We start from the raw sequence: 14705 nt of genomic DNA, 5'->3' as shown, positions 1-14705 counted from the left end.
GGATGCTTTTGATCCCGTTCTCCTTCCTCTGCCGTGCTGAAGGATTATTAGGTTCTGTGGAACGTCTTTCTCTGGCTCGAGCTTTCCCTTGCTCCGCAAAGGAGACCAGCTGCTGCTCTGCCGTTTCAAGAGGCCTCGGAGCAGCCTGGTCTGCGGTGCCACGTGCTGCCCGGTGCCGCTGGAGCCGTGCTGATGGCTGGAGCTCCGTCATCCTGCTCAGCACCAGCTGCTCATGCCGAAACTGGTTGCTGGACCTGTGTGGTCACTCTAGGCCTGTCAAATTCAGGTCTAGAGAAAACATCCCTGAGCCCTTCACAAGGTCCAGCCGCGACGGAGGTGGACGTTCGTGTGGCACTTGCGACTGACGGTGCCGTGAGAGCCTCCCTGATTTACTCCCTATCGCCCTGTCCATGTGATAATTACGCCAGTAATTAGGGATGGCTCAGAGCCACAGACTTCATAACTATGTCAAACACCTCTCTGGGCTTGTGGGTGTTCAGGCGCCAGGTGTTAATTCAGGACAGTCGTTTGAGTAAATGCTGTTAGAGGTTTCTTGCTCTGGTGGTGCAAATCTCCTCTGGGAGACGGGGGGTCATGACAAAATGATCGCTGTTGTATTTTGAGGTCAGGCTGCAGGTGATCCTGGTGGCCTTTGTCACGTTCAACTCAATTTAAAAGAAGATGCTCAGAAGGGATGAGTAGTTTTTGGCCGCTTCTCTTGTGAGCTGTCTGACTGGAGGCCACCTTGGTTCACTGGGGTGCCGGCGCCACCGGAGGTGTTTCGCTGCGGCCACCTCAGCACAGAGACTTCCAAAACCAGTCGTCGTCATGGGACATCTTGGCCTTTGACTTTCCTGCGTTTTTTTTCGGGTGCTTCCTCTGGYTTTGCTTTCATTAATTTAACACACACACACAGAGCACAGGGTGGTTGGAACCTCCATCTCCAGCAGCTGAAATACAATAATTACCCAACATAACCTATCTGGAGAAGCGTTTCCTTCAAGTCAGCAAATTGTGAAGAAATTCACTGTATCGTTTAGAGCAAGAAATTATCCTGGAGTGTAAGAGCTCAGAGTTATGACTCCGGCAGCCTTACAATAAAAAGGATGGATAAGACTGGAGATTTAACCGATATGCTAAAAACCTTTGAGCAGGCGCCACCTCGATCTGAGATAACTGGGACTGGGGGTTTTCCTTTCGGACGAACGCTGGCGGTCGTGGCGCCCCTGGCAAGCAGAGCTGCCCCCTCGGAAAACGCCGCGTGGGTCAGCGGGCGCGGATCGGGAGGGTGCCGGCGGGACCGCGCCGTGGGCAAAGCCCTTCTTCTTCACCTTGTTTGTTTTCTTCTCTCTCTCGCTTTCACTTTAATCACGGACCAGAAAGGAGAAGCAGTGTTCTTGCAAGCGCGGCGTGACATGAATTCCCCTGTCTCCACTGGGACGCGGAGATGTCCATCACRGCAGTCCCGCGTCCCCCCCGCGATCCTCGCCAGCTGCTCCCGCTGCCGCCTCGCCTCGCTCCTTCCCGAGAGGCCCCGGAAGGCGACGGAGCGACGCTTCTGGAAAAAAGGGCTAAGAAGAAGCAGGCAAACGGGGGCTGGAAATGCTGCTCATCGCTGGTAGTGGTACGGGGGGTCTACGGTGTCTAACCCAAATCCGGGCTGCGCTGTTATGGGCTTGTGCAGACACAGCGAGGCTGTCGTGCCCCCGACGCGGGGAAACTGAGGCACGGCGGGTATGCGCCTCCCGCCATCTCGGCAGGGGCTCGGCCCCGGCGTGAAGCCATGAATCCAGGCCTGGCTCCCGGCCTCGCGTGCAGCCCTGCGCCCCGTCGGTGCTCCCCTGTCCCACGGCCACCGCCTCGACCCCGGCGCCGGCAGGTCCCGCTCCCAGCCGGAGCCCGGGTTCGACCCTGACTCGACACCGACCGTTCAGGTGATGCTTCATGCTGATGAAGGAGGTAGTGGAAAAGGGAGGGAGAGGCTGTGCGATGGTATGCGTCGCGTGGCCCCCGAAGGGAGCTCTCCTGTCCCCGCAAACGCTGGGGAAGAAAATCCGATGAATCTGTCCCTCCTGCTCACCTCTGCTCCTGAAAGAAAAATGCAACGCCCCGAGCGATGCGAAAGGGGGAGGAGGCGGCAGGAGCAGATCGATGCTCGAGTCTCCTCCAAGTGTCATTTCCTGGGGTATAAATGTCCTCACGAACAGCAGGCTGAGGAAGGAGAGGCCGAGGCGTTGCCGGCTGCGCGGAGGTCCGAGCCCAGCCTTCCCGGGCCRTGCGTCGGGCAGCAAGGCAGAGCAATAACCTCACCTTTATGAACCGTCCAGTGCACTTTATAACTGCTTTATCGACTCTGTGCCTTCGTCGCGGAGCGGCAYCTGTCATCAGGCAAAGCAGCAAACCGCCCACCGTGATCCGGCGTCCTGCTCCCAGGCGGCAGCGCGTCTCCAGCGCGCCGTGGGGAGAGCAACTCCCGGACCTGTCCCTGCTCTCCGGGGTTCCTCCCGCCCGCCGGCCCTGCCTCGCCGCCGGGGCTGGAGGCGTGTGCGTGGGGAGCRCCGCATCTCCCGCAGGCACAGCGGGGAGGATGAGCCATTCCCGCTCGGAGCAAGATGCAATCAGCTGCTCCTTCCAGCCAAGCYGGGGGATGATGGATTGAATGAATATCCAGTTCATTAAGTGTCGTTTGTCCTATTGTGTTTGCTGCGCGTCCCAGACTGATACCTAATGAATGCCGCTGAGCCCTCTAGATTAATAAAGAGGCGTTGAGATGTTGCTGGAGCCCTGCAGAAACTCGGGGAAAGATGTGCTGTTGCGTGCGGCCGTTCGAGGTGACTGCGGGCGCCCAGGAGCAGGGGGAGGCGCCGGCTGAGCCGCTCGGGTGCTGGCTGCCACGCGCGTCCATGCACGCGCGGAAAGCCCTCCTCGAGATCTGGGTGTCTGCAGGCAGCGGGGTCTGTGCCCTGGCTTGGGAGCCGCAGGTCTCTGCGAGCAGAGCGTTCCCACCCGGCYGGGCTGGCAGGCGGCGGGACAGCTCGGCTCTGGCCAGTGACTGAGCCGTGTCCGTGGCCAGCGAAGGGGAGCGGAGCGAGCGGGACTCGGAGGCAGAGGTTCATCGCAGGTGCCAGGCGTCTGCCAGACCCCTCTCTGCCCGGGGCAGTAATCTCTCCGCCGAAGGCAGCTAATGCACAGCTCCTCCCTGCTTTGGCGTGGTGAGGTTTAACTAAGCACAACGCTATCCCTACAGCTGGCTGGTGTTTTGGGGGATGTCGCCCCCTTTTTCAGGAAATGTCAATACGGAATGGAAACTATTTTTGGGCGCAGGAGGGAAAAGGTCAGCTTGAACAAATTTCTCAACCCGAACTGAAAAGAGAAAGGGGCAAAGCAGTTTGTTAGCTGTTTTCCAAATAAACCCCTTCCAGCTTCAAATGGCAGCTGATTAAAGTGTTGACATTTTAAAACATGATGATGTGAAATCTCTTGCTTTGAGCCAAGTCTAGGCCATTTTCGGATTTCAGTTCACGAAACTCTCGTCCCGAGTCCCCAGGAGCGGTGTGAGCGAGCTTTTCCCGCGTGGAGGTGGCCCGGGTAGCCAGGTCCAGGTCCCTCCATCGCTCTGGCCTCTGTAGGGAAGGGCAAGGCGAGGAGGAACGGCAGCGAGCGGGTGAGGGCTGGCTGCGTGAGGCATGCGGGGACAGAGGCATTTCAGCCCTTTGGGAAGGGAGGAAGGAGCTCTAAATAGCGGCACGGATTGGCTTGGCAGGGCCGGCCAGGTGGGGTGAGGATGGTCTCTTTTCTCAAGGACTTTTCTTAGAGGGTGAGCAAGTTTTTAGTCTTTGGAAGAATGCTGTAATGTTGGTTTGCTTGGCAGAGATCTCCGAGCAAAGCTGAGCCAAACGGCACGGGTGCCTGTGAGGATGTTTGGACATCAGCACCGGTACCTGTCACCCTGCTCAAAGGCCAGGAAAGCAGGTGAGAAAAACGCACAGTGTGTGGGGTGGACCCCGGTGGGAAAGGAGGCAGGACTGGCCAGAGGGAGGCATAACAGGGAAGGGAACAGGCTGGAGCTGCTGCTGCGGGAATTGCATCCAGATCGGGGAGCAGCTCCCTGGAGCTGGGCCCTCAACAGCCAGCAGCATCCACTGCTCCCCTGCGAGAGGAGAGAGACACAAAGCCTTGCCATGCTGTGCCGAAACCATCTCTTCCACGAGTGTCTCCAGGAGGGAATGCTCGGAAGGCAGTGGACGGGCTGCAGACAGTGTCTTGCCATCTGCCTGCTGACACTGCGGAGGGGACGGGAGCTGCGCGGAGGGGACGGGAGCTGCGCGGAGGGGACGGGAGCTGCGCGGTGGGGGCTGGCTGGGAGAGAGCAAGCAGCAATCAAGGGACGTATTGTGGCTGTTTGACTTTCTGCATGATGCATAATTTAGGAGACAAAACGCAAAAGTCAGCTCAGCTCAGCAGGGAATCGGGAGCTGATTTGGGGGAGTGTGGGAGAGGAGATACTGTCCTTTTGATTAGCCGAGTGCAGGAGGAGCCTGACAGGTGACGGGAAGCAGTCGAAGGAGAGCAGAGAGAGCCCGGCTGATCCCCACTGCTGCAAATAGACTCGGGCTCTGACCCGGTGTTTACAGATCAGCAGAGCTGCGAGGAGCACTGCACGCACTAAACAGGCACGAACCGCGTCCCGGGGCTGCCTCGTCCCTGCCAAGCAGGTCACCTAGGGCTGCTCCGTGGCGGGGAAGCGGCTCATCCCGCTGCTGAGGGGGGTGCAGGCTGTGYGCTGGACGGCAAAACCGGGCTTGTCACGGGCCGTGCTCGGGCTGCAGGAGGAAGGGCCGGGGCCGGAGCGTGTGCATGGCGCACCGGTGCGCAGGGTGCACGTGTGCTGACCCTCCTGCGCGTCTCCCYGGCCCTAACGTTCCCCATCAGGTTGCAGCAAGCATGGGGTGCAGGGGGCAGCTGGGCCCGGGGAGAGAAGGTGTCACCGCTGCCAGCAATGAGATGGGAAAGGAAAGGCTGGCAGGAAGCCTGTGTCCCACGCCGAGTCACAGCCGGAGCTGGAATACTCACCGTGCCGGCGAAGGCAAGCGAGACGGCCCCGTCGCAGCCCCATTCAGGTGGCAGGGCCGGGTGGACGGTGCCGGGTGCCTGCGGCTTCCTCTGCCCCGAGGAGCTGCCAGGCGTCTCCGTCGCGAGGACGCTCGGCATTTCGCCTCAGGCTCGCGTGGCTGCTCGCACGAGGGCCCCCAGCTGCGCCGGCCTTGGGGATCTGCGGCAAGACAAATAAATCCTAACGCGCTCCGGATGAACAGCCCGGCGAGGGGATGAGCTACTGAGAGAGATGTAGACGGATGGATGGACAGATAGATAAACAGACCTTGGGAGGCTGATCTCGAGAGGGGGATTGAGCGGGGGGGGAAGAAACAGCTGGAGCGAAACGTGCGGAGGGCAGGAATTGGGGAGAGGCGTCCRGGCGAGCAGAGGGATCCCAGCGAGGACGGTGGTGGAGACCCGGAGCTGCTGCCCTGCCTCCTCCTGGGGAGCAAACCAGCCACGGATTCGCCTCCTCGGCGGCTGCGGGGCTGCAGCAGTAGMAGCGAAGCTCAGTTAGGACCAGATCCACGCGCAGGGGTGACAACAAGCYGCGGGGCAGATCCTGCGAGAGCAGCCCTCGGGCACGGGGGGAGAGGGGGCAGCGAGGGGGCTCCTGCGGGAGCCGCGAGAGCGAGGGGTGTGCATCGTCCCCCCCCCCCCGGGCCGCGGTGATGCTCCCTCCGGTGTCCTCCTCTCCCTCCAGCGAGGCGCCCGGGCCGGCAGCTCCGTCTGCAGCAGCAGCTCGGGAGCTCTCCTAGGAGCAGCTGGAAGCAGCCGGAGCAGCGCCGGGGCCTGGGAGTGGGCTGCAGCCCCCGGGGCCCCACGGGACGGCTCCCGGTGGCCCGGCTCAGCCCGCCGTCTGCTGGCAGGTGGGAAAGCGCGTGCGCAGCCTGCGGGAGAAAAATCTCCCCTTTGGTACGAAGGGAGTTAGCAGGTTTCCRGTGCCAGCAGGGGAAGGGCGGCTCAGCGATAGCCTTCAGCTTTGAACTGCCTTAAAAGCTCTGCTCCTAGTAGCCACCGCGAGTGCCAGGCRGCCGGGTGTGCTCTAAACACGTTGAGCTTTTTCCTTTCGGTGTTAGGTTATCGCCGCTCGCGGCAAGGGAAGCGGGTGCCCTCCCCGGGGAGCGCGAGCCGGCCGGGGCGGGCAAAGGGACTCGGTGAGGCAAGGGCTTGATTTAGGACAGCAGTGCTTCTGGAGCGGGGACATCCGGGGTGAACTTCCCAAAGAAGAGGCAAATGCAAGCCCAACGGCAGGGCAGGTGCCAGCTGAGCCCCCCGCAGAAGGCGATGCCCGTGCAGCCGGGCGCAGCCGGGCTCCCGTGTGAGCAGGGACTTGCCATGCAGGGCTTTGCAGGGTCCAGCCTGCAGCTCCTTGGGAAAAAAAAAACAGCATTGGGGAAAACTGTTTTATTAGCTCAGCAAAGAGACTAAGCACGGAGCTCCTTCAGCTTGGTTGCGCTCACGCGATTGCCGGGCGGCCCTGGGAAGCGCGGGCCCCCGGAAAGCTGGAGCTGGGCAGACGTGACGTTGCAAGGTTGCTGCGAGGGGCTGAAGGTTAGCTAGCATCCTCTCCCAAGCAAAGACATTTTCTGCTCTGTCATCCTGAGTTTTCTGCTTTCCTTTGCCAGATTGTTCCAGAGGAAGGCCGGGGAAGCCTCGGCCGCGCGGCACACGCGTTCTTCCAATGCCATCTAGCGTCTGCTGCACTGCAGCTCCTCCCTGCTCACCTCCAGCACGGACAGGGATGCTTGTCCAGGCAGCCTGAGGGTGTTATTTTGAGGTACCAGATCTTATTTATTACAAGATGATCTCTGAGGGCCAACAGGCTGCTCTGGGCAATTATTAACAGCGGTACCAGCGGCACGAATAACTGGTAGGTGCACAGATTTGACTTGATTATTTTTAATACCATTTCCATTTTGCAATAAAAGCCCACCCCAGCAGGATGGATTGCGAGGAAGCAATGACATGTCCAGGGTGATTAAAATCTTTCAGCCTTCAGCCACTTGTCTCGTAGCCCCAACATCACCTGAGGCTTAATCACTCAGAAAAGTGCTGTCATGTCCTATTGTCACTGTATTGGGAGCACGACCTCTTTCCCGTTTAGCTGCCATTTCAAAATAATATAACCTGCCAGGGGACCGGCATGACTCAGAAGCGTGGTAATAGCATATAAAGACTTTGACCTGCAGGTCGCCCATTTGAATGCCACCAAGGTCAGCTGCGAGGGCAAAGATGTTGCTTGCATGATGATCGTTTGGCCAAACCACGCAACACAGCAATAACCAGGCCCCTGGGTCCAAGCCGAGGTTTGGACTCTCTGCTCCCGCTTCTTGAGAGGCCTCCTGGGATTCTGACCCCTTTCAGCATTGCAGCCTGGTTTTTGGGTAGTCCTCACCCACCCATGTCAGCAGGTTACCGCCTGCTTTCCAGAAGGGTTAAGACGTTCCTCTCCCAGTGTTAGGGAGACGAGGCAATCTCCATCACTGGTGGATTCCAGGATTAGATGACTGCCCATGGTCCCTTCCAGCTTATGATTTTGCCCTCCATGTTTTTCCCTTGCCATCATTTCAGGGATTCATGGTCTGGACAGATGGAGAATGCTCTTATTTCTGCCAAAACCAGTGGCCTCATGCGGCAAAATACCACAGCAGCATCTCCATTGACCTCCGTGCCCCCTCACTTGCTCCCCAGYGCAGAAGGTTTCCAGGAATGGGTCTGCCCTGGTGTCTTCCTCTCCATTTCCCTATGCTCTGTCCGCTCTCTGAGCCTTTCTTCTGTACAACACCATCAGCTGCGATGATGTAGGTCCATGCTAACCCTGTCTGCACCCTCGGCCACTGCTGACCATGCAAATTTATCTCCTCAGTAGCAAACCATCTCATTGAGTCAGTTTGATTCCATGATTAATTAAGCTCTTGCTTGAAATTAGGTTACTCCTTGCAGCCACAATTGTAAATGTTAGCAGATTAATGGGTCCTGGCTATGTTAGATGGCCGCTACCAGGCTGCGCCGTGGAGAGTTTGCTTGCTCTAATCCAGAGAGTCCTTGAGTACCGGCTTGCGGTAAAGGAGCTGCTAAACAGCCCCAGAATAGCGGCAGGCCACGTCCTGCCCACGCGAAGGGGACCTGCCCCGTGGGAAGCATCAATGTCAGCAGCTCCTAGGGCAGCTTGGAGTTGACACTGAAATGAGGGAAAGTAAGTTCCTTCCAAAGCACACGCGCGAGGGGTGTCTGTGCTCTCATCAGAGCTGGGACACCACGGTCCCTTTGCCGGCTGGGTGACTTGGGGACGTGGCTACGTGACTGCTCGGGGCTGCAGCTGCCCGTCCCCCCGGCCTGTGTAGGACTGCCTCACGCTATATGGTCATGCAAGACCTGCAGGTCCAACTGCAATGGAAGCACGGTAGAGACCATGCTTCTGCAAACTGCTTTTTTTTGGTGAACCTGGATCCCAAAACCTTGGCCAGGCTGCTGAGCAGCACAGCTCTCCCCCCAGCATGACACACAGTCCCTCCCTCATTAGCACACTCCCCTCACCCTGCCGGTGCTTCAGCAGGGCGGTTTAATTGCTGTCAGCCTCGTTAGCAGTGCCGCCTTCTCACCATCTTTGCTTTAATTGCAGCCTTCCTCCTTCTCCAGYCCCAGGAGCACTGCATAAAGTGCTTCAGGTGAGGAACCCCCAAGGCCCTGGGGGTCTGGGCTGCGCTTTGGGAGCCCATCAGCCCTATCACCCCTTGCCCATCCTGCTTTCCTTCTCCAGGACTCCCGGCTCAGCCCCAGGCAGCAATGCAGGGGCAGCACTGGCTCTTCCCACGTGCGCCTGYGGTCAGGAGGTCCATGGCACTTGTCTCTGGGCCATCAGCATCTCTGTCAGGGCCTTCTGCTGCTCTGAGCAGCTCTCCCTGGCTGAGCCCCCAGCACCAACATCCTCCCAGACACCGTGGCATCCCCGGGGCAGCTCCCAGGCTTTTCAGGAGGCTTCCAAGGTGTTGCCTTTGCTGGCGGCATGCGGAGGGGGTGATCGCCCACGTGAGCCCCCGGGACGGGTGAGTGCTGCTGCAGCCCCCGCGGGGCGCGACGGGCCGGCGCGTGCCCAGGCTGGGGCCGGCAAACGGGGAGTCGCCAGAACAGACTCACCGAGCCGGAGAGCTAGCGGCCGTGGCCCTCGGCCGGGATACGGCAGCAGCGGGACAGCTACGGGCGCTCGCACGGCGTTCACAGCGGTCCAGCCAGCATCCAGCCTGCTGGCGTGTTTAGTTTTCACTAATCTGTTTGGTTCTTTTTAATTGTCTGCAAACAAGGTGCTTTCTCCCTTGAATAACAAGGAAGCAGCGGGTGGCTGGGCTGTGCCAACGGCGCTGAGCCTGCCCCCGCTTCCCAGGCAGATCGTGGGAGTGCAGGGGCTTCTGCCGCTCGCGCTCGCATCACGCGGGGCATCACTGCTGTGGGGGCCCAGGCGTCCTGGAGAGGAAGCGAGCCCTGTTCCCCCTTGCAGATCCCYGCCTGCCTTTCCCCCGTGGCACTGACTGACGGCTGTCAGGGCCCCCAGAGATCATTAAGAACACCTAGGCTGACATGCCCTTTACCACCAGGCTATAATTTCACCCAGAACCTATTTTGCTATATTTATCCAGCATTAATAATGGGATTTTTGCCCTACTAAACAGCATCTGCATGTAAGATCAGTGAATGCAGAAGCGATTCCTGCTGAGTTGGTGTGTAAAAGCCTTTGCAGTGATCTTTTGCTACAGACCTGAAGGAGGGTATAAATATAAGGCTGTTTTRATAAGATGAAAATAGCCCTTTTCCCCCTGGTTTTCTGCTTGCTCCTTCCACGCAGCAGGAGCCCTCCCGTCGTGTCAGGGCCTGCCTGTCCGGGGGCTGACAGGTTTCCTCACTGCCCCGAATTGCTCCCCTCCCCGGCTGCCTCTTCCCTGCAAAATCAGCAGAATTATTAGCAATATTGCAGCAGCTTCGGGGGAACCGACTCGGGTGCGGGCTCACAGACCTGCTCTCCATCCCAGCTGCAAAGGGGATCCCGCAGCTCCGGCCAAGCCCGCCCTGGGAGGGCTCAGCTTCAAAAAGTCATGGAAAAGCCGCATTAATCTGCACTCCGAGGGGACCGTGATGCTGCATGACAGCAACGCTGCTGCCGCTCTTTAATTAACAGCACGGGAAGCACCGCTGAGCCGCCAAGGTCGTTTACTCAGCTTGGTTTTGGAGGTACACGTTACACCTCCTAGCAGAAACACGTCTGGATCAGTTATAAAGCATCCGTCCCGACAGCGCCCTGGTTCCTGTTTGTCCTGGCTGGCTGAAATAGCAGGAGCCGCTGGTGGAGGGACGGGAGACGCTTTGAAGCGTCACCCGGCGATGCCCTTGCCTTGGCGGAGAAGTGGGCAGGCTCCAGCTGTGCCAAGYGTGTGAAGCGACAGTCACAAGACTTGCTGCGTTTCAAAACTGCAAAATCTGTCRAGGAAGGGGACCAAAAAAGTCCTGAATATTATTATTATTATTTTACAAAATGAAAAACTTTTGTTGTAATYCCAAAGCCTTCAAGAAAAAGGCAATGTGCAAGCAGTGCCGGGCAGCGTTTGGTGTTTCTGTGGTGACTTCCACCCGAGGACCTGCCCGCAGTGGGGCCRGGACGCTGGCTCGAGCCGCCCGGATCTCCGCTCTGCCCCGGCCCCGCGGTGGGTCCTTGCACCCCTGCCCGCGCCGGCTGCCGAGCAGAGCTGGCCGAGCTCCCACGGGTGCTGGGAGCTGCCGAGAGCCGGGTGCCGTTCCCAGCAGCRCCCTGGGCCCGGTTCCCCATGGTGCCCGCGGTTCCCCGCGGCTGTTGTAATTACCTGCTCCGACATCCTGGCTGCAGCAGCAGCCAAGCTGATTTGTCTCTTGGCAGCTTCCTCTGCCTCTTGCCAAAATACCGCATGCAGCTCGCCCTGCTTCCTCGAGCCATAAGCGACAGCGAGCGGAGCAGCTCTGGTGACCCCACCAGCTGTGGATGTCTACGCCTCGCTTGCCAGGTGTCGCTGCAGTGCAGGAAACTCTGTGCCTCGGTGGGTGCAGCAGGAAAATGGGCGCAATCCTGTGTACCTGCCTCCTCGCAGTTTGCTGTGTTGTTTGGCTCATGTCAGGAGCTCAGCAGGTGACTTCTGGATGAATGACGCTATATAAATGCAAAATGTCATTAATATTTCATGTTGTAGAGAAAATGTACTAATGGGGCTGTTACCGGAAGATGAAGCGCTGCTAACAACGCGCCTCCCCCGGCTTCTGACGGCAGTGGCGAGAGGAGCRGTGGTGGCAACTGGCGGAGACCCCTGGGTGTGCATGGCGTTCCCCAGCCCCGCTTGCTCCCGTTGCACCCCACCACGGACCCGTGCCGCCCAGAGGCACGGCAGCGGTGACGGTCGCGCATAGAGGCCTGCTGAGATTCACCACGTAGCTCCAGCAAGCCGGAGAGCTGAACCTTGCCCCAGCTCTGCACTCGCAGCCTCAATGGGGCGTAAACACCACGGGAGCCAGGATGATCCCAGGCTCCGACGGTGCAGGCTCACGTGGGTCGGCTGGGCTCGGCCGGCGGAGGGTCCAGCCTGTCGTTCTCGCTCTCCCTCCGGCTGTAGGACTCGAACCAGGCGTTCGACAGGCAGCGCAGGGCCGATCTCCGCTCGCACTGGCTTAAACCTGGGGCCGGCCAGATCCCAGCGCCTTCGCTGCGCCCGTCGCGTGGGTCTCGCCCACCTGGGAGACGGTGCAAACCCCCCATCGGCTCGCCGTGTCTCTGGGAGGAGATCAGCCCCCAGCGCGGCTGCGATCGCCCTAAAGAGGGGACTTCACGCCGGAAAGCACCCGGGGGTGAAATGCCCCCACCCAGGGCCGGGAGCCCCGGAAAGGGGYGCGTGGAGGGGCAGAAACCCCCTTCCCGTCACAGCCGCCGAACAGGCGTGTGAAAAAACTGGACTTGTTTGATTTAAAATYGCAGAACTCTTCCCTGGAGCCATCAGCAAACAACAGTAATTTACTTTACAGCTGTTTAGATTTGTTTCTCCACATTTTTTAAAAAAAAAAACAGTGGAATTGCAAATGAAACCCGCGTTCGCTCCTCGGGCGGTTTCAGTCCTACCTGGGCTCCCCGCCCCAGCGGCATCGCCTGCTYGCGGGGACGGTTTCCCAGCCTCGTCCCCGGTGCCCGCTCCGTGCCGCTCCGGAGCCGCCCCCAAAATCCTCGCTCCCGGGTGGCACCTTGGCTCCCGGAGGGCTCCCGGGCCCCGGCCGGCGCGGAGGAGGGCGCCGCGGCAGCCCTTCGCCCCGGGAAACCCGGCAGCCAATGGGGCACGCGGGGCCCTGCCGCAAACCCGGTCCCTCCCCGGGAACGGTTCCCGATGGGAATCTCCTCCTCGCTGCGAGAGCCCAGGGGTGAATCGTGCGGCGCCGGGCGATGCGCTCGCCGCGGCAGGGAGACGCCGCCGGCAGCACTGGCCCCACGCACGGACAGACGGACGGACAGACGGACGGGCGCCCCGCAGGTGAGGATCCCCGGGGGCGTCCTGCGCCGCGGCAGCAGCTTTGCGAGGAGAGGGCGAGCGCGTCCCTAGCCGCGCRTCCGCCCGGCTCCACGGGGCGAAGGAGCCGCGGGATCGCGGGATGCCCGCGCGTGCCGGGGCTGCGCGCACCCGGCGGGACGGGCTCTGGCGCGGGACGGGCTCCACCGCGGGACGGGCGCCCCGCAGCCCTCCGCGGGCCCTGCCGAGGGGGGTGAGCGCTGTTTCGCTGGCAGCGAAGCTGAGACGGGGAGGTGCCGCGGCGAAGGAGCGAAAGTCTCCTCCCGCGGCGGGGCAGACGCGGATTCCAGCGGTGGGAGAGGAGCCGCGGCGCCGCGGGCCGCTCGGGTGATTCATGCCTTGCCCTGCTCCGACTCGTTGCCGGCTTGGGCCATGCCTGGCAACGCAAGGAAAATTAATAACAACTGCCGGGGTAACGAGGCAGGAGAGGGGAGGGCGGCCGGGGATGAGCAGGGCACTCGCCGGGGCGCTCCGGCTTTGCCGGGYGGGAGAGGGATGCGGGAGGGCTCGAGGGTTGGTGGCGGCTCCAGCTCGGGAAAGACCAGCGTCCGTTTGCATTGCCTGAAACGCTTCCAAACGGCATCCGCGTCCCTTCGTGCCGGATGCCGGGGCCTGGCTGAAGGATGCTTTTCTCACGGCAGAGCCGGCGGATCCCGCGGGTAGCCTCGGCGCCCTGCAGCCTCCCTCCAGAAAGCCCAGGCCTGCACGGGGGACCGATCTTGGTGCGTGCCCTAGCGAGGCCAGAGACGGTCCCCGAGGCCACCCAGTTCCCCAGGCTTGGCGCTGAGGGACACGCTCACACCCTTGCTCCGTGCCAGTGGCACCTTCGCTGCTTCTAGAGGTCGTTTCCATCACTGTGTTTTCTCTCTCTTGCCAGCGTAGCTAACGGGATCGGGGGACCATGAACTGGGGGGTGTTCGAAGGGCTCCTCAGCGGGGTCAACAAGTACTCGACGGCCTTCGGCCGCATCTGGCTCTCCCTGGTCTTCATCTTCCGCCTGCTGGTCTACGTGGTGGCGGCCGAGCGGGTCTGGAGCGACGACCACAAGGACTTCGACTGCAACACGCGGCAGCCGGGCTGCAGGAACGTCTGCTTCGACCACTTCTTCCCCRTCTCCCACATCCGGCTGTGGGCCCTGCAGCTCATCCTGGTGACCTGTCCCTCCCTGCTGGTCACCATGCACGTGGCCTACCGGGAGGCCAAGGCGCTGCGGCGCCGCGCCGCGGAGGGGGACGACGACTGCCGCCGCGTCTACCCCGACCCCGGCAAGAAGCGRGGAGGCYTGTGGTGGACCTACCTGCTCAGCCTTGTCTTCAAGGCCGCCGTGGACGTGATTTTCCTCTACATCTTCTACCGCTTCTACAGGAACTACACCCTGCCCCGCGTGGTGAAGTGCGAGCTCCCGCCGTGCCCCAACGTCGTGGACTGCTTCATCTCCCGGCCCACCGAGAAGAACATCTTCACCCTCTTCATGGTGGTCACCGCCTGCGTCTGCATCGCGCTGAGCCTCGTCGAGGCCGCCTACCTGATAGGCAAGCGGTGCCGCGAGTGCCTCGGCGCCCGGCGCGGGGACGCCCGCCGGCACCGCGCTCTTTCCCGCGCCGCCTCGACCGAGACCGGGGGGCAGGTTTTCCAGGGGCCGGATTACAAGCCCCCCACGGTCTCCGTCCCCGCCAGCGTGCCACAGGGCGAAGAGGCTCTTCCCTAAGGGAAGAGGCTGGGGGAGACGCGGGAGCCATCTCGGGGCCGCTGCATCCCGAGCTTCGGCGGGGGGGGGGGAGAGGCACACGTCGGCTTTTGCCTCTGCGTCTCTTGGGGGACACGCAGGACGTCGCGCCGGTGAGGTTGGGTGAAGGTAGGTGCTGCCAGACGTGTCCGCGCTCGAGCCGCGGGGCCGCCTGGTTTGCCTGCTTTTCGGGTATATCCTTGCAGCAAATAAAGGTTTCTGCCTCCAAGAAGCCATCGATGCTCAGCTCGGTTCTGCTCTGCGGGTGTGAAACCGGCACCGAGGAGGGGAGCGAGGACCGCGTGCCGGCTCCC

General features: G+C 61.0%; 1 protein-coding gene across 1 annotated transcript; it reads left to right on the top strand.

Annotated features, from left to right (window-relative positions):
- Positions 1-13566: 13566 nt before the first annotated feature.
- Positions 13567-14373, top strand: GJB5 (gap junction protein beta 5). Its single transcript, XM_026086081.1, has one exon. The coding sequence runs from the start codon at positions 13567-13569 to the stop codon at positions 14371-14373; it is 807 nt and encodes a 268-aa protein (XP_025941866.1).
- The last annotated feature ends 332 nt before the right edge of the window (positions 14374-14705 follow it).

This window comes from Apteryx rowi, unplaced genomic scaffold (genome assembly GCF_003343035.1).
Source record: "Apteryx rowi isolate R43461 unplaced genomic scaffold, aptRow1 scaffold_68, whole genome shotgun sequence".
Classification (NCBI taxonomy): domain Eukaryota; kingdom Metazoa; phylum Chordata; class Aves; order Apterygiformes; family Apterygidae; genus Apteryx; species Apteryx rowi.
The sequence above is the reverse complement of the archived record's forward strand: the minus strand, read 5'-3'. Positions and strand labels throughout refer to the sequence as shown.